At 46.9% G+C, this 17351-nt stretch overlaps 1 protein-coding gene across 2 annotated transcripts in view; it reads left to right on the forward strand.

The window, feature by feature from the left end:
• The window catches only part of UTP20 (UTP20 small subunit processome component), a 92771-nt gene that overhangs the window by 25023 nt on the left and 50397 nt on the right, over window positions 1–17351 (forward strand). For both annotated transcript variants that reach the window (XM_052001773.1, XM_052001774.1), the window contains 9 exons: window positions 1909–2059; window positions 3279–3341; window positions 3699–3857; window positions 6151–6227; window positions 7309–7388; window positions 9823–10060; window positions 13116–13313; window positions 14592–14682; window positions 17184–17269. In XM_052001773.1, coding sequence (XP_051857733.1) covers window positions 1909–2059; window positions 3279–3341; window positions 3699–3857; window positions 6151–6227; window positions 7309–7388; window positions 9823–10060; window positions 13116–13313; window positions 14592–14682; window positions 17184–17269 — 1143 coding nt within the window. The remainder of the gene's footprint in view (window positions 1–1908; window positions 2060–3278; window positions 3342–3698; window positions 3858–6150; window positions 6228–7308; window positions 7389–9822; window positions 10061–13115; window positions 13314–14591; window positions 14683–17183; window positions 17270–17351) is intronic.

Genomic DNA, 17351 nt, shown 5'->3' on the forward strand with positions numbered 1-17351 from the left:
CTCCATCCCCTCCCCTAGATGGCAAGCAGTCTTATGTATGTTGGATATGTTGCAGTATATCCTGGATACAATATATGTTTGCAGAACCGAACAGTTCTCTTGTTGCACAGGGAGAATTGGATTCAGAAGGTATAAATAACCCGGAAAGAAAAACAAAAATGCAAATAGTTCACATTCATTTCCCAGTGTTCCTTCTTTGGGTGTAGCTGCTTCTGTCCATCATTTATCAATTGAAACTCAGGTCTCTTTGTCAAAGAAATCCACTTCCATCAGAATACATCCTCAAACAGTATTGTTGTCGAAGTATATAATGATCTCCTGGTTCTGCTCATTTCACTCAGCATCAGTTCATGTAAGTCTCGCCAGTCCTCTCTGTATTCATCCTGCTGGTCATTTCTTACAGAACAATAATATTCCATAACATTCATATACCACAATTTACCCAGCCATTCTCCAATTGATGGGCATCCATTCAGTTTCCAGCTTCTAGCCACTACAAATAGGGCTGCCACAAACATTTTGGCACATACAGGTCCCTTTCCCTTCTTTAGTATTTCTTTGGGATATAAGCCCAATAGAAACACTGCTGGATCAAAGGGTATGCACAGTTTGATAACTTTTTGGGCATAATTCCAGATTGCTCTCCAGAATGGTTGGATTCGTTCACAACTCCACCAACAATGCATCAGTGTCCCAGTTTTCCTGCATCCCCTCCAACATTCGTCATTACTTTTTCCTGTCATCTTAGCCAATCTGACAGGTGTGTAGTGGTACCTCAGAGTTGTCTTAATTTGCATTTCTCTGATCAATAGTGATTTGGAACACTCTTTCATATGAGTGGTAATAGTTTCAATTTCATCCTCTGAAAATTGTCTGTTCATATCCTTTGACCATTTATCAATTGGAGAATGGCTTGATTTCTTATAAATTTGAGTCAGTTCTCTATATATTTTGGAAATGAGGCCTTTATCAGAACCTTTAACTGTGAAGATGTTTTCCCAGTTTGTTGCTTCCCTTCTGATCTTGTTTGCATTAGTTTTATTTGTACAAAGGCTTTTTAATTTGATGTAATCAAAATTTTCTATTTTGTGATCGGTAATGGTCTCTAGTTCATCTTTGGTCACAGATTTTTTTCTCCTCCACAAGTCTGAGAGATAAACTATTCTATGTTCCTCTAATTTATTTATAGTCTCGTTCTTTATGCCTAGGTCATGGACCCATTTTGACCTTATCTTGGTGTTCTGTGTTAAGTGTGAGTCAATACCTAGTTTCTGCCATATTAGTTTCCAGTTTTCCCCTGCTGGTCATTTCTTACAGAACAATATAAATATTTTTGTACATAAGCCCTTTTTTCCTTTTCTTTGATCTCTTTGGAATACAAATCCGGCAGTGCTGTTGCTGGGTCTGAGCCGTAGTTCTTTGCGTATAGATCCGAATTGCTCTCCAGAATGTGCTCTCAGTGCATAGCTCCACCAGTAGTGCATTAGTGCCCCGCTTTTTTGTGGGTCCACTTTCACTGACGCCGTGGGACCTGGCAGAGACAGTACTGAGCAGGGAGGGAAAGATGAGGTGTAGGGTTTGTCGCTCCTTACTTGTGCGACATGGCACGAGTCTGTAGCTTCTCTAGGTTGTAGTTTCTAGGCCTCCTCTGAGTGGAATGGAAGCTCCTCGAGGGCAGGGACCAGTTCCCTTAATAAGTAAATCGTCTGCTTGTGGAAGTGAAAAGTAGACTTGACGGTTTCCCCCAGCTCAGCGTTGGGAATTCTGGTTTCAAGCATCAAAGGGAAGCTTCATAGATTGTTTCTACGCCTCGGCCATCGTTGGTCATCGCCAGCTGCCCCTGGGCGCTCCCAGGGCCCGGCTTCGTGCTTGTGGAGAACTGGGTGCTGAGGCGGGCTCTCGTTTCAGGACCTTCCCCGCGGAGCCCTCCGTGCTGCTGCTGGCCGACCTCTACTACCAGCGACTGTCGCTCCTCGGCTGTTCGGAGCCTCTGGCGGAGGAGACTTTGATGAGCCTGTTTGTCAGTCTGCAACCAAACATCTCGGCTGGCGTGTCCAAGGTAAGAGCCTGTGCTCGCCTTTCCCGGGCCCGGAAGTGTGCGGAGAGAGCCTCAGGTCTGAGGGAGCCCCTCTCCCCTTGTCTGTCCCTCCGAAGACCCCGGGGGCTTGGCCCAGGGCTCCTGGGAGAGGTTGGTGCGACTGCTCACTGGCGTTTCTGTAGCCCACTCTCGGCAGGCTCTTGTTTGGCCCGGGACCCCCGGGGGGCGCTGCTGCTGCTGTCTGCATTTAGAACTGAAAAGGGGGCCAGGGTCCCCGGCTCGTGGGTGGGAGGCCGCCCCGATGCCAGTGTTCTGGCTCCAGGCCTGGCGCTCCTGAGGAGGGCCCCATGAGTGGTGGTGTAGAAACGTCCAGCCCCAAGAAGGCCCCGCGCGCTCTGTCCCTGCTGTTCTGCTGTTAGTGGGAGGCCCCTGCCGCGGCTCAGGGAGGCCTGTGTCCGGGCCAGCAGCCCAGGCAGGCGACCCCGGCCCCTCTTGGGAGGAGGCTCCTCTGAGATGGCCCGCGGCCCTCCCCTGCTCCCTCAAGGGCCTTGGCAGAGCCCAGGAAAACGGCTCTGGCCACTCCGGGCTTGTGTTAGGTGACCAGTCCGTGTGTCCTTCAGACATCATCCGTGGATGGGTCTCAGAGGCAGCGGGGGCTTTGGAGTGACTATGTGATGGCTGGGTGACCTGGCCTAGGCCCCTCACCTCAGTTTGCCTTGGTCTCCTCATCTGTGGAATGGGGCAATGAGAGGGAAAGTGTTTGCCAGCGGTATCTGTGGTGGAGATGAGGAAACTGAACAGAGAAGATGTTAGTGGGACTTCTCGGGGGGGGGGGGGGGAGGGGGCTGGGAGGAGCCTCTCTGGGCTTCCAGCCCTGCTGGCCGGCTGCCCTCCCTCCCCTCCCGCTGCAAGGGCTCCTGTCAGCCCTGTGCTGGGGGCGTTTCTGGGGCCCTGGCTAGGTGGCCTGGCAGCGTCCTCCCCTGGGCAGCCTCGGGCCCGAGGGAGGTGCTTGGTGAGCGGCCGGTGCCGCTGGGAGCTCGGGGTCAGGGGGCCGGGCCGGGCTGCGGGCGCTCTTGGCCCACTGGATTCTGCCTTGGGTGCTGAGCGGGAGTGGGGGCTTGTTCTCCGCCCCTGTGCAGGCCGGGAGACAGGCCCCGCCCCTCAGGACAGCCCTTCTGCTGGCCCAGAGCTCAGGGCAGTGCCCGGCTCACGGATTTTTCTTTGTCTTCCTTTTGATCAGATTCGACTTTTGACGATAAGAATCCTGAATCACTTTAAGGTCCAGCTTCCCGAGGCGATGGAGGTATTGCAGCCCCTTCCCCTGGGATTTCAGTTGCTCTGTTCCTTTCCTCTACTTGCCGCTTACTCACGGGGCACTTGGAGTGCCCTGGAGTTGGAGGCCCACGGGAGGCCCAAATCTTACCTGTTCATGTGACCTGTGTCTGAGTTTCCTCCTCTCTCTGAGATGGAGTAAAGCAGAGCAGCTCTAGCTCCCCTGATGCTAATGGGAATAATGAGGACTGTCCTGTTTTCTTTCTTTTTTGATGATTTAAAATACTTTTGTTTGAAATACATCACTTTTTCAAAATAATTGAAATTTTATTGCCATCTTATTTTTATTAATATTGCTTTGTAACCTTTAAAATATATTTTTGCATAGGTTGATGGGATAGGGGAGCACCAGTCTATCTTTGCTACCTTGCTGCAATCTGAACTTGTCCCAGCAACTGTGAACGATTACCGAGAGAAGCTTTTGCATTTGAGAAAACTGAGACATGACTTGGTCCAGGCGTCCATCCCTGACGGACCTTTACATGAGGTAAAGGCAGTATCCATGTAGAGTCCTTCTGTCCCGGGGTTTGGAGACCGGCTGATCTGAAGACATAAGCTGTGACTTCCCATGGGCCCGATCCCTGCAGCTTGTCCGCCTCCCAGGCCTTCCCTGCCTCTCTCTCCCTTCCCACTGCTTGGCCTGGGGACGCGGGCCAGCCTCTCTGGGCCGTCTCTTCTTGCACTCGCCCTGTTCCGCCCCGTGGTGCTTCCCTGTGGGGGAGCGAGCCCAGCCTCTGCCCACAGAGCGCCGGCTCAGAAGGCTTTCCCGGCTGGGCCGGCCTGGTGTCGGGCCTGCCTGCGGTGGGGTGGGGAGCTCACGTGCAGTCTGGCTGCGGGGCGAGAACTGGGGCCCAGAAACTCTGCTCCATCACGCAGAGCTGTGCCCGTGCCAGGAAGGTGAATCAGCCCTGGAGGGCCGGCCCACTTCCCAAAGTCCCACCTCTGTTTTCTCTTTGGAGCCTTGGCTAGTTCAGTAAATATTTTCATTCTAAGTAAGCCTTTTACTCATTTGCCACAGTGACGGCCCTTCCCTTCCTTTGCCTATCAGAGATCTAGCCTTTCTAATCAAGAATTAAAAAGAGTGTAGTAAAACCAACCAGCCCATCCAAAGCCTGACGCTGCCTGAAGTTTGGCACCCTCGGTGCCCGCCTCCTGTGCCAAGAGCCAGTGACGCCATCCTTGGCCCATCAGCGGCTTGGCGGCAGGCGGTTTCGGTGGATCTGTTGGTCTTTCTGTTTGCATCACTAGCAGTGTGTGTGGTTTTCCTGGTTCTGCTGCGTCCCTTTGCCTTGGCTCGTGTGAGTTCCTGGGCACCTTTGCCCCCTCCCGTGGCCTGGGCAGGTTTCACTGCATCCACACGCCATGCTGCTCTAGCCATCCCCGTGAGCAGGCACCTGCCTCGTTCTAGGCTTTGCTACCGTCGCAGGCATTGCTGTAAACATGTTGGCGGCACTTTCCCCCTTTGCTGGTCACCCACAGTTTATATGTGGGGGAGTCTGCTCCTCCAGCACCCTTTGCATCCTAATCCCAACAGATTGCAGGTGACGGCACCTTTTAGTGATGTCCGTTGTTGTTTGGTCACATCTGACTCTTCGTGACCACTTTGGGGTTTTCTTGGCAGAGATACTGGGGTGGTTTGCCATTTCCTTCTCCGGCTCTTTTTATAGATGGGGAAATGGAGGCAAACCAGGGATAAGGGACTTGCCCAGGGTCAAGTGCCTGAGACTAGATTTGAACTCAGGTCAGACCTGGTGTTCTGTCTACTGTGCTATCTAGTTCCGTCCCCTCCCCTTTAAAATTTTTTTAATATTTTTCTCCAGTTACATTTAAAAACAATTTTATCCTTCATTTCATACAGTTTTGAGATCCAAATTCTTTTCCACCCTTCCTTCCCTTCCTCCTCTCTGCCTACCTCCTCAAGCAGTTTGATGAAGATTGTGCATATTCTGTCGTGCAAAATGTATTTCCATGTTAATATGAAAGGAAACGTAGTAAACCCTCTCTTCCCTATCTCCCCACTTTACCCAAAAGAAAAGAAAAATAAGAGTTTAAAAGTATGCTTCAATCTGCATTCATATGCCATCATTTTTTTCTCTAGAGGTGGGGTAGCATTTTTCAACCTTCAGAATGATCTTGGATCTTTGTATTACTGAAAATTTAGCTGCCCCTTAAACAGACCCCTCATTAATTCTTTTTGGAAATCCTTCTATAAGCTGTCTGTCTCCCCTCTGTCTTTAGCTGACTTTCTACGCTTCCATCTCTTTATCTTTGTTTATTATCTTCATTCTACCTATTCTTCCATGTGTCTTTCTGTCATTCTCTCCGTCGTAGTGGTCAGAGAGGTTGGGTCCGAGCTTGCTCAGTGTGCCCAGCTGTCCGTTCTCGAGCAGTTGCCAATCTCTCTCGGGAGGGTGCTCAAGGCCCGGGTCCCACCTTTTGCCTTTCCCTGCCCCCTCCTCAAACAGGCCTTAGTTACATTTGGGGTTCTGAACTGTGAGAGAGCGTGATGTGAAGTGATGGAGTATCTCTTTCCTCAGGAGACATTGAAACCTTCTTCTTCCTCCTCCTGTGCTTTTTTCTCTCCTGAGAGAAAAGGTAGCCCATTAACTGGAACACTTAATTTTTTAAACTGTTGGTGATGAAATTCAGCATTATCAAGACTTAACATTCGAAAATAAGAGAAACCTGGAAATTTAAACATTTAATTTTCATTCTTGAGTGATTTCTGGACTTCTGTTTACTTCTGCGTCCACTTAGACCTCCCTTCTGTTTGCCCCCAGGTCCCGCTCCGGTACCTGCTCAGCATGCTGTATATTAACTTCAGCGTTCTCTGGGATCCCGTCATTGAACTCATCGCGTAAGTGTGGGACACGTGGGAGAATGATTAGAGGGGAGTGGCTGTGACCGGGTGGGGGGGCAGCCAATCCTTGGTGGGATGGTCAGTGCTGAAGGGTGACAACAGAGACATGGGCCTTCCAGAGGAGAAGCAGCCGCCTCTCGCCGAGGGCTTTGGCTCGCTGTGGGAAGGAACTCTGGTCTTGGTCGGACACACCGTGGGGGGCTGCTCCTGATGGCAGGGGGTGGAAAGTGCTGGCATGGACATAGAAAGCACTCAGCAAATGTTGTCTTGCCCCAGTAATCCCCAGAGGTGGGGGCCATTATGATCAAAACTCTTTTGGTAGCTTTTAAATCAAAATGAAACAAAGCAAGAAGATTCTGAGACAGTTATGAGACATCTCATTTTCTACAAATGTGCCGGATGGTCTTTTAACTTAACTGGCTTTTGTCCTGTTGAGCCTAGATTATTGATGGAAAGCGGCTTCTTTCCTATTCTTGTATTTGAAGGGCTTGCTTCCTAGGAACAGCGGGTGTATCACGGGTCAGGGGTGACTTAAGACTGGGCCATTGGTACTTTGGGTCCAAAACTGGAACAAAAGGATACAACTGTGACCCACTCAAAACCCAAGGAGAGCTGGCGAGAGCCCAGAAGGGATGCTGTGCTGAGTGAACATCCCAGTGGTGGTGTAGACTCTAGAGCATGATCTTTAGTTCCAAGAACCAATCAAATCTTAGGGTCAGCGTTAACACCTTTTTAAGGAATAGCTTGGCAATGAGGGGCAGACAGTTAGGCCTCTTGCATAGACTAGGAAGCATTGTGTGTGTGTGTGTGTGTGTGTGTGTGTGTAATTTTTTTTTAAAACATAGATTGTATATATTTGAACATAGGAGAGAAATCCCCACCAAGATTAAAGCTGTTAGGTTCCTATTTTAAGAGATATCTAATTACTCTTTTCTCCTCTGGATGCGGGGCAACTTCCCTCTCCCCATTGTTTGTCAAATCTTAATCCTATTTTGTAATTCTAGGATTCCATTTCTTGCAACAGGCTTCTTAAACTCCTCTTTTGAACACTGTCTAAACTTATTATTCTGTTTCTTAGTTCTTATGCCAATGAGATGGAAAACAAAATGTTTTGGAAAGTCTACTATGAACATTTGGAGAAAGCCGCTACACGTGCTGGTATGTAACGTTATTTTGGGTTGGTGCTTAAAGTTTTTAGTCTTCATGCTCATTTACTCATGAAGTTAGGTAATATTTTGCATTCTTTTTAGCTCACTTTTTTGGAAATCTTTTCTTTCAATATTTTAGAAATTAATTCATGATCACAAAAAAACCCAAGTAGGATTTTGGAATCATCTATTTACTGCTGAAAGGGACTTCAGACATAACCTAGTCAATTCTCATTTTATTAATGAAAAAATAGATTGCAAGGTTGATCTCTTAAGTGACATATGGAGGTAATGAGTATCAGCCTCGATTTGAATTCTGATCCTTGGGCTCAAATGCAAGACTCTTTCCACTGCACTATGCTTTTACATATCATATGCTTCCTGTTGCTTCCTGTACTACTAAAATCTTTCGGAATTGTGTTTTCTTAAGTTTTATTGGTGCCTTTTTTCTTTTTGCACCACAAGCCTATTATATTGCACCCTTTCCTAATTAGAACCTTTGTTTGTAACAAAACTAACACTGAAGCAAAACGCACCAATACAGATAAGGCCTTTAATTGTTTGCAATATGTGGGTAAGTTCTTCTCAACCCCTAATCTAAAGCAGAAAAAGTTCTTTCATTATATTTTCTTTGGAACGGGCTATCAGTTATGACTGTTATTCTGAGTTCAGCTGCCTCTTTGCAGTGTTATTTTTCCATTGATGTTATTGAAGTAATCGTGTGTATTGTCCTGTTGCATTTTTGTTTTGTGTCACCTGGTTCAAATCTCAGTTGTCTTTCTAAGTTAGCTGTTATTAAACAGTAATATTCAGTTATACTGATATGTTACAGCACAAAAGTGCGAGGCAAAGGAATTAGACTTCTGCTCCAAAGACAGTACTTGTAGGGAGCCATTGCAAATTCTGATTAAAGGAAGGAACAGTCCAGATTTATGCATGATAAAAGACTATTTTGGCAACTCTAGAAAAGGAAGCATGAAGAGAGGGAGAGAAGAACCTTGGGAAAATAGGGGACTGTATCACAGGAAGAAAGTTCTAATATTTTAGTAGGCGGTAATGAGAATGTGGATTAGGATCATGGCAGTGGGAACAGAGGAGAGAAGAAATGAGCAATATGGGAGAAGACTCGGTATCATTTGTATAGTGCAGAATTATTTGTGTTTTATGTTTTCACATCACCTACATTTTGTCTTGTAGCTTAACTCCAGTTCCTCTTATAACAAAGACTAAAAAAAAAAGGTGAAAGAATTCAGCTAACATAAAAGTGTGACATTCTATATGGTCCCCTAATTCTTCAACAGAGCACCAGGATGTGCTTTCTTCCATCTATTCTTTGAGCTCATTCTTTAGGCTCTAAACTGACATTACTCTTGTTTTCCTTTGTTTTGAGATTGTTATTTCTATTTCTATTGTTTGGTCATTGGTTATTTTGTTTTTCTGATTCTGTGTCCTTCATTCATCATCTCTTTTTATGCATCTTCCCACAATTCTCTGTAGTTATCATATTTATATTTCTTTACAGTTTAGAAATTATTCTTTCCATTCATGTACTGTAAATTTTTTAACTGCCCTCTAACTAGTAGACAACTATTTTGTTCTAGTAAAAGTACTGCTGTAAATACTTTGCTGTATATTTTGTTGTTGAACTCCTGGTGGTAGTTGCTTAGCAGGGGAATTTCCTGGTCAGAGTGTGGCCATTTTTGGTTATCCTCTTAGCAGGATTCTGAATCAGAAAGTGGTCCTGTTTACAGCTCTACCAACCATGCCCTGAGTTCACACCAACAGTGCACTGGCGTGTCTGTCTTTCCACAACCTCTCCAGCATTTGGTATTCCTACATTCGGTCATGTCTGCAGGACTTGAGATCCCACCTCAGAGTGGTTCCGATTTATTTTTTTCTTAATGCTGATGATTTGGGGCATTTTTTCATGTCATTGTTAGAGGTTTGTAATTTTTCTGAAACCTGTTTATGTCCTTTGACTACTTAGTGCTGGGGAATGGCTTTTGGTCCTTGTGTGCAGTTGGGCTGGTTTGAGTGTAATGGCACTCCCTGTTCTGTGAGAGGTCTCCGTGGGCTAGGGGCCAGTCCCATAGGCTGGATCCCCATTCTGTCTCTGGCCCATCCGACCTTGTGATCCTGGTTATGTCACTGAATCTGCCAGTGCCCCAAGCAGCTTTCTGAGATGCTTAAGTTGCCAAACAGTTGCTGATCTGCCTTGGTAAAGGGAGCTCTTCCTATGGAATTCTCTCTACCAATGAAATCACAGGTCAGGTCCAAAAAGATAAAGAAACGCTGCTCAGGTGAAAAATGGGCCCAGCCGCTGAAGCTGTCATGGTGTGGTTAGTCCAGATATTTGTCCTATTGGTATTTATTACTTTAAAAGGAAAAGAGCCCTCATAGTGATGCTTCTTGGGACCACCATGCAGTGTCTTTTTCTCCCACAGAGAAGGAACTACAGAATGACTTCAGAGATAAACGTCTTCGCAGTAAAGTTGTCGAGAAGACCAAGATGGGAGATGTGGACACCCTTTATCACGAACAGCTGGAACAAAGAACCGATTGTCGGGAGAGGCTGGACCACACCAACTTTCGCTTTTTGCTCTGGAAGGCCCTGGCGAAATTCCCAGAGAGAGTTGAGCCCCGGTCCCGGGAACTCTCCCCTCTTTTCCTGAGATTTATTAGGTAAGGAATTCTCCTCCTGGGATCTGTCCTGGAGTTTCCTAAGGGAGAGATGAAATTTGTGAATATTAATGAGCTCACTGGGGATAGCTCTTGTAAGCCGGAGTGTCAGGTATTGCGCCAACTATGTTCCCAAGGGCTCCAGAGCAGATGAAAATGTAATTGGGGAGATAGTGACCAAGATAAATACAAACCCAGTAGAATGAAGATAAGGTTAACACACGGTTCTCTAAGTCGGCCTCCATGCACGGTTCCTTGTGGGATCCTTTTTTTAAATGATAGTTTCCACCATTCCTCTTTGAGCTTGACACCACTGTGTAATAGCCTGTGCCTAGGGAATGGGAATCCACCCGGGGAGCGGTGTCCACTCCTTTCTAGGATCCTCTTGTTAGAGGGCCTGTGCCGGTGGGCTCTTGAGCTCAGGCCTTAGTGTCCTCGTCTCTGAAAAAGGAGGAGGTTGGACTCAGTGGCCTTCCCGGTAGGTCCTTGTGTACTCTGCTGTGTCCTGGGCCTGTTCTCTGAGAATCAGCTCCCAAACAGCATGAGCCTGAAATTCTGCATCTTCACCCAAAAGCGGGGGTGTGGTGCCCGGTGACTGAGGCCCAGGGCAAGGCCCGGTCGCTTGTGTCGCCTCATTTGCCACGTCCCTAATAGCCATCGTCTGTCCAGGACGAGAAGAAGCCCTCTCTGGGGACCCTCAGTCAGGAGGAGCCCCCGCCCCAACCTTATTGCCAGGGCAGCCTTTCTCCCCACCACAGGCAGGAGCCCTCCTGCCTCCTTGTTCTCTTTGTGGCCCCCACAAAAGCGGGCTCCAAGCAGTAGTTGGTGGAGACCGTGGTCGGCCTTTACAACATCATCCTCAGGAGAGGAATTCTGGCTTCCAGATAGCTTCTAAAGTCCCTATATCTTTCGTGGTTCTGGTAGCTGGTGATTAAATTAAATTTATCTGGAGCCTAATTATCTTTGGGTCTACAGAACTTGTCTGGCTCTTCCCAGAGTAGTCTGCACTGTAGGAAAAAGAGAGTGTCTTTAAGAGACAGAATGCCGGTGCTAGAAGGGACTCCTGAGACTGCCGAGGCCGGTCAGTGGCTCCTGACTTCCCTGGCCTTTGCAAGGCGGAGTAGGCCCATTTTCTTTGGATTGGGATCAGTCTCCATGTTTTGTCTTCCCTTTCTGCAGCTGAGGCCCCGAGTAGGCCGGTGACTTGTTCCATGTGGCAGAGCTAGCAAGTGGCAGGGTCAGGGCTTTGACCCCAAGTCCAGGGCTCTTTGCTCTGTGCTATGTCTTGCACAGCCCTCTTGGCTTTATGTCATGGTGAAATCTGGCTGGGCAGCTTCCACCAGGGGCTTGCATTGCAGCCTTTGCTCTATAACCAAGCTGTCAGTGTAATTCTACCTCTTCTTGGGGATCTGTATGTGGGTGATTTGCCTCCTGGGATTAACTCATTCAGGATTAATTAAGTGCTTGCTGTGTGCATGGCACTGTGCTGGGTGCAGAGATACAATATAAAAATCGAGCATCCCCTGCCTCAGCAGGCTTCCTTTTTACTGAAGAAATAGACCACATCTACTCATAAGCAAAGCAAAAAGAATAATGAGCAAGACAAGTGTGATGTTCTCTCTAAAATGTTAGTTCTCTGTTGGGAGCAGCCTTCCGTTTCTGTTCAGTAATCACCCCAAATGCAGCCAGGGCTTAAAGTCCAAATCCTTTATTGTCTCCTTCAAAGTCCTGTCTCCTTCCCTTGGGGCTGGGCCAGTTTTCTGAGGCCTTCCCGATCTTGGTTTCAGTGGAGAAGCGAAGGAGGAGAAGCTGCCATCAGGGCGGCGTGAGATGGGATGCATCTGTCTGAGTCCAAGGGCTTGGGCTCCAGCCTTCTGTCCGCTTGTCTCTGAATCTCTGGCTGAGGCTTCTGGCTTATATGCCCCACACTGAGTACACACCAATCACCATCACTAGGAAACCATTATTTGTTGTAGGATTAAATCAATGCTAAACTAGACTTAACCACTGTCTCCTCAATTCCACTTAGTGGGATTCACGTTCTGGCCCATAACATCTCCTTGTAGGATTAAATCAATCCTACTGAACCGTGCTAAATGAGATACCCATTGTCTCTATCAATTCCACGGAATCCTTTGTTTCAAGTTCAGAGTTCTGGACCATAACAGACATCAACAGGTGGGAGCATCAGGGAAGGCTGCCTGCAAAATAACAATAATAATAACCAGCATTTACATAAACATTTCAAAGTTTGCAAAGCCCTTGGCAAATGCCTTCTGATCTTCACAGCTCTAGGAGGGAGGTGCTGTGATTATTCCCGTTCTGTAGATGAGGGAATTGGAGTGGTTCTGCTGGCTGAGGCTGGATTTGAACTCAGACCTTCCCAGCTCCAGGTCTGGTGCACGGTAGTGCTCCCTCGCTCTCATGGAGTGGAGACGGCTCTAGGGGAAGAGCCCTGGGTCGCTTGGTTACCCACAGTCTGCTGGCTGGGCTCGGTCCCCAACACCAGGCAGGGAGAAGAAGCTGAGGCCATGCAGGCCCCTGCCCCTGCCCCTGCCCCCGGAGGCTTCCTGTGCACTGGAGCCCTCCACCCAGAGACAAGGAATTAGCGCCACCGGATTAGCTGGGAGGGGTCTGCCCTGGGCAAGAAGAGGGTATGGAAGGGCCCCAGGCCTGCTCCCGAGGCAGCCCCTCCCCTTTCTTCTCTGATGTCACTGAGCCTTAGAAGACCTGGGACATTCCTTCCTCCAGGTGGCTTGTCTTCCCCACCCAGAGAAACCCAGCGCCGCGTCCCTCTTGCACTTCAGCATCTCCCGCTGCTTCAGCCAGTCCCTGAGGCACGCACAGCAAGCAGGCGGCTGAGATGTTGGGGACCTTCCAGCTGTCTGGGTCCCGAGAGACCCAGGACTCTGCTTTTAGCCTGGCCCCCTTCAGATGCTGCGGTTTTCTCGGGCTGCCCTTGCCTCCCATCCCTGGGACTGTCGGCTCTCCGGGGCCCGCTTGGGGAAATGCCATTTTACACACTTTTTCTCTTTTGTTCTTTCTCCTTTGTTCCTAGTAATGAGTATTATCCAGCAGACCATCAAGTGGCCCCAACTCAGGATCTCCTCAAGAAAGGGGATGCAGCCTCTGAAGAGGAAAAAGAGGAGGGGGCTGCTGCCGAGGGCAACGAGGGAGCTGCAAATGGGGAGGAGCTGCCCGATGAGACTGTGGTACTGGGCTTCCAGAAGAAGAAGACCAGGAGAGCCGCAGCCAAGTGAGTGCTTTGGGGGCCCTTGTCTTGAGGTCCTCACCGCAGAGGGGAGCAAAGAGGCAGCCAGGTCTTGTGGGGTCTCCCTGGCCCATTTTAGTTGCCTCCCATGAGACTCCTACAGTGACCAGTTGCTTATAAATTTATTTCTGAGCCATGCAGACCATTGAAGATCAAAGTGATGGTGATAGCCTGCATTTCTATAGCACTTTTAGGTTTGCAAAGACCTTTCTTTGTTTAGCTTTTTGGATCTTCAAAACTCATTTACAAAGAAGGAAACCAAGACTGAGAAAGGTGAAGGAAATTGTCCCTGATGACACAGCTAGCTATTAAGTGTCTGAGGAAGGGTTTAAATTCAGATCTTCTGACCATGGAATCATCTAGCTACCTGGAAGAGTAATTCATGTAGTAGATTTAAAAGAAATTATTAACTGGCCATTTCAATAAATATATTTTCTTTTTTTTTTTCTTAGTTACATGTAAGCAAAAGTTTGTCCCTCCTTATGGCTCTCCCTTTTTCCCTGAGAAGGCAAGCATCTTGATATAGATTATACATGTACAGTCATGCACAACATATCCATGCTAGCCATATGGCAGAAGAAAATGCAGATCAAAAATGTAGTAAAGTAAAAAAATCTGCTTCAATTTGCTGTCAGGCTCCTTCAGTTCTTTGTCCGGAAGTGGATCGCATTTTTCATATGAGTCCTTCAGAATTATCTTGGATTGTTGTATTGCTGAGAGTAGCTCAGTGATTCCCAGTTGATCATCATGCTATATTGCAATGACCATGTTCAGTATTCTCCTGATTCTGCTCCCTTCACTCTGTATCAATAAAAGTCATTTTAAAACCTTTAAGTACTGATGACCTGCTGAAGAAAATGCACCAAACAATTTTTAAGACTAACAATTGTCTTTTCACACTGGAAGAGAAATTTGTGCTAGAGAATTTCAAATTAAGGATTTTGATGCAAGGGAGGGGAACGTAATAGGATTTTTAAAAGTCTTAGAAATTATAGCTCACTCAGGAGAAATAAACCTTGCCAGCAGCTGAGTAGGAAAGCAGACTCCAGCTTCACCACGGTGGGTGGGACACCAGCTGGGGGGGCTCCAGCCTCACCACCAGGGGTGGGACACAACAGCTGGGGACATTTCAGAACTATGTTGGAAGACTTGCTCATACGTGAGCTCAGGAGGTTTGAGGGCTGTCAGAAAATCACAGTGTGAGATTCTGAGGGAGTGGTGCGCGTTGTTTATTCCAACATTTTTCCTTCTTGTTTTGTTTAGGCAATTAATTGCTCATCTGCAGGTTTTCTCTAAATTTTCAAATCCTCGGTCCTTATATCTGGAGTCCCAGCTGTATGAACTGTATCTGCAGGTAAGTGAGACGAGGGATTGGCTTTCGTAGAGGTCTAGACTTGCAGTAGGAAGGGAGAACCCAGAGTCCCAGCTGTAGGGTATGGGACGGATCTGAAGCAGAGCCTTCCCGACTCCAGGCCCCCGGCCCCTGTCACTAGCTGCCAGTGCCCCTTCCCCTCGTCTTTGTGAGCCCTTTCCTCCTGTTATCTAAAAGTAAGCATAGCTGGGAAGCAGAGTTCTTAAAGATAGTGAATATAGTGCCCTCCGTGCTTGACAATAGGATTGTAAAACCAGGGACTCGAAAGAGACTCCAAGGTCCCCTCCTTCAGCTTCTTGTCCAGTGTATGGATTTTCTCTGGAAAATCTTCGGTAAATGTTTTTCCTTCTGCAGAATAGAAATGTGAGTCAAGTACTAAAACAGCAATATTAGCCGGCATTGACGCCGCACTTTGAGGTTTGAGCGTGAGCACCTTCAGAGAGCAGGGGCTCTCCCTCACAAGACAGGCAGTCCCTTCTGTTCCCAGAGGGAGCTAATGTTCGGCCACTCATCACAGTGAGCCGCTCTCCTTCCTGCTGCCCTGTTACTAATAATTTTCCCTCTGCGGTCCAAAGAGAATAAACCTGATTGGCCCTTCTGTCACCCGTTAGGCCTGCGATGATTGATGAGCTTTTTGGTATTCATGAAATTCATTTAGTTCTTTTTTTAAAGCATAATCACAATCTCTTATATTTCCGGACCCCGCAGTTTGTGGCCATTCCTTGCTCCAGGGCCATCGACTCATCCAGCTCTGCTGCTCCAGAGTGATGCTGCTGTAGCTGTTTGTGTCCATGGGCCCTTCTTTTTGTCATTGTCTAGATATTTCCGATCCCTGTTCTGTCATCTGCCTTGTTCCCTTTGTACCTTCTCTGGGAGTGCCTTTTAGGGATTTCCATCTGGTCATTAATAAAGATGTCGAGCAGAGCCGGGCTCATGCAGGACCCGTCCCCTTTGGCTGATACCGATCCATTCCTCGGTGTCTTGGTTATGCTTTATCACCAGTTCAGCCCTGTAGCCTTCCCGAGGCAGCCCAGTGACTAGAGTGCTGGACTGGAGCCAGGAAGGTGGAGTTCCCATGCGGCCTCGCTGTGGGGCCCCGGGCCAACCCCTTCCCTTTTCTCAGACTCACTTTCCCCCTCGATCATCATAAGGATCAAATGAGGTGATAATTGTTACGTCCCACACAAGGCTGCTGCTGTTCTAATTTGACTCATATTGCTACGAGAAGTTTCTAAGGATGTTTAAAGCCTTTGTGGAGATTTGTTTAAATCCACATATGATAAGTCTGGGTTCATTAGTCTAGTTCTCACAAAAGAAAATACAGTAAGTCTGACATGGCTTGTTCTTAGCCTATCCTTGCTCCTAGTGATCAGATCATACTTTCCTTTCTTAGGGCCCTCAAAGCCACCCATATAGTAATCCACTGGATTCATTTAATCAAATAATTGACCACTGGAATCATATAAACTATTTTAATCTCCCTGAGATTATGTTCTGAAAGTATTGATTTGGATAAGTAAAAATGAAACATTGCTGACTTCAACATGGAGTGATGAATTAATACGCAGAGCAGAATTTGTACTTTGATGGGATGACTGATCATAAGAATGGACCATAGATGAAGATATGGACAATTTATCTTTTTCTAGTTAGAGGTGATTTTTTACAGGAGGTGAAATTTCTAGAATTGTTTATAAGGAGTTTGGTGAATAGAGTTAGAAAAGGAATTGTAGTTTAGGGTGTGGTTTCCAAGCTCTTTCAAAAGTGACATAGCAGAAGGCTTATTTAATATCAACAGAGTAATAAGTGTTGGGATGCTTTCCTAAATCTCCAAAGGAAATGTGTTTTTCTATTTAGATCTTAATAAGTTGAATTTTATGAATATATTAAAATTTACTCCATTTCAGCTTAAAATGATAAACATGGACCATATCTGCAGAGTCCAAGTTCAGAATGCCAAATTATCATCACAGATTTAGAAAAGGCATGTTCTGATCCTTTCCCTTCATTCACCGTCCTCATCCCACTTGCTCCTGCTTTGCCTCAGGAGCTGGTACTACAAGTTCAGGGACATTCTACACATTGTTAGGAGGTGGGATCAGAAATGTCTTGTGGGTGTGGGACAACAATATGAATTTTGTATTTTATTTCAATAACTCCTGACTCCTCTTCCCACCCCTATCCTTCCTAGCAAACAGGAGTGAGGTAGGAAACAGTTTTGAAAAAAAAAGGAAAATTTCTGTATTTAGCAGTAGGTATGGGCAAATGATGTAACTGCTTTACATCCTCCTCTTCCTCCTTTTTTGAGGAGATGCCCTGAGACAGCTACTTATGGAGGTGTTTTTATGAAAGAAGGGAGTTTCTTTTAATTTCTCTTGAGGATGAAATTCCAGGTGTAGGTGTGTGTGTGTGTGGGGGGGATTGTATATTTTAAATGAATGACTTTCACCTTTTTTGACCATTTTGTAAAACTTTATACATAGTTACTGTTGCATCCTGAACAAGATGTGCAAAAAATGGCCCTGGAGTGTATCATGACCTACAAGCACCCCCACATTCTGCCTTACAAGTAAGTGAGAGTGATGCAGGAGGGCAGCCGGCTGATGTTAATCTTCCATGTAGTACAGATCATTTTTATTGCAGAATAGGAA

The sequence above is a fragment of the Antechinus flavipes genome, chromosome 5 (genome assembly GCF_016432865.1).
Source record: "Antechinus flavipes isolate AdamAnt ecotype Samford, QLD, Australia chromosome 5, AdamAnt_v2, whole genome shotgun sequence".
Taxonomy (NCBI): domain Eukaryota; kingdom Metazoa; phylum Chordata; class Mammalia; order Dasyuromorphia; family Dasyuridae; genus Antechinus; species Antechinus flavipes.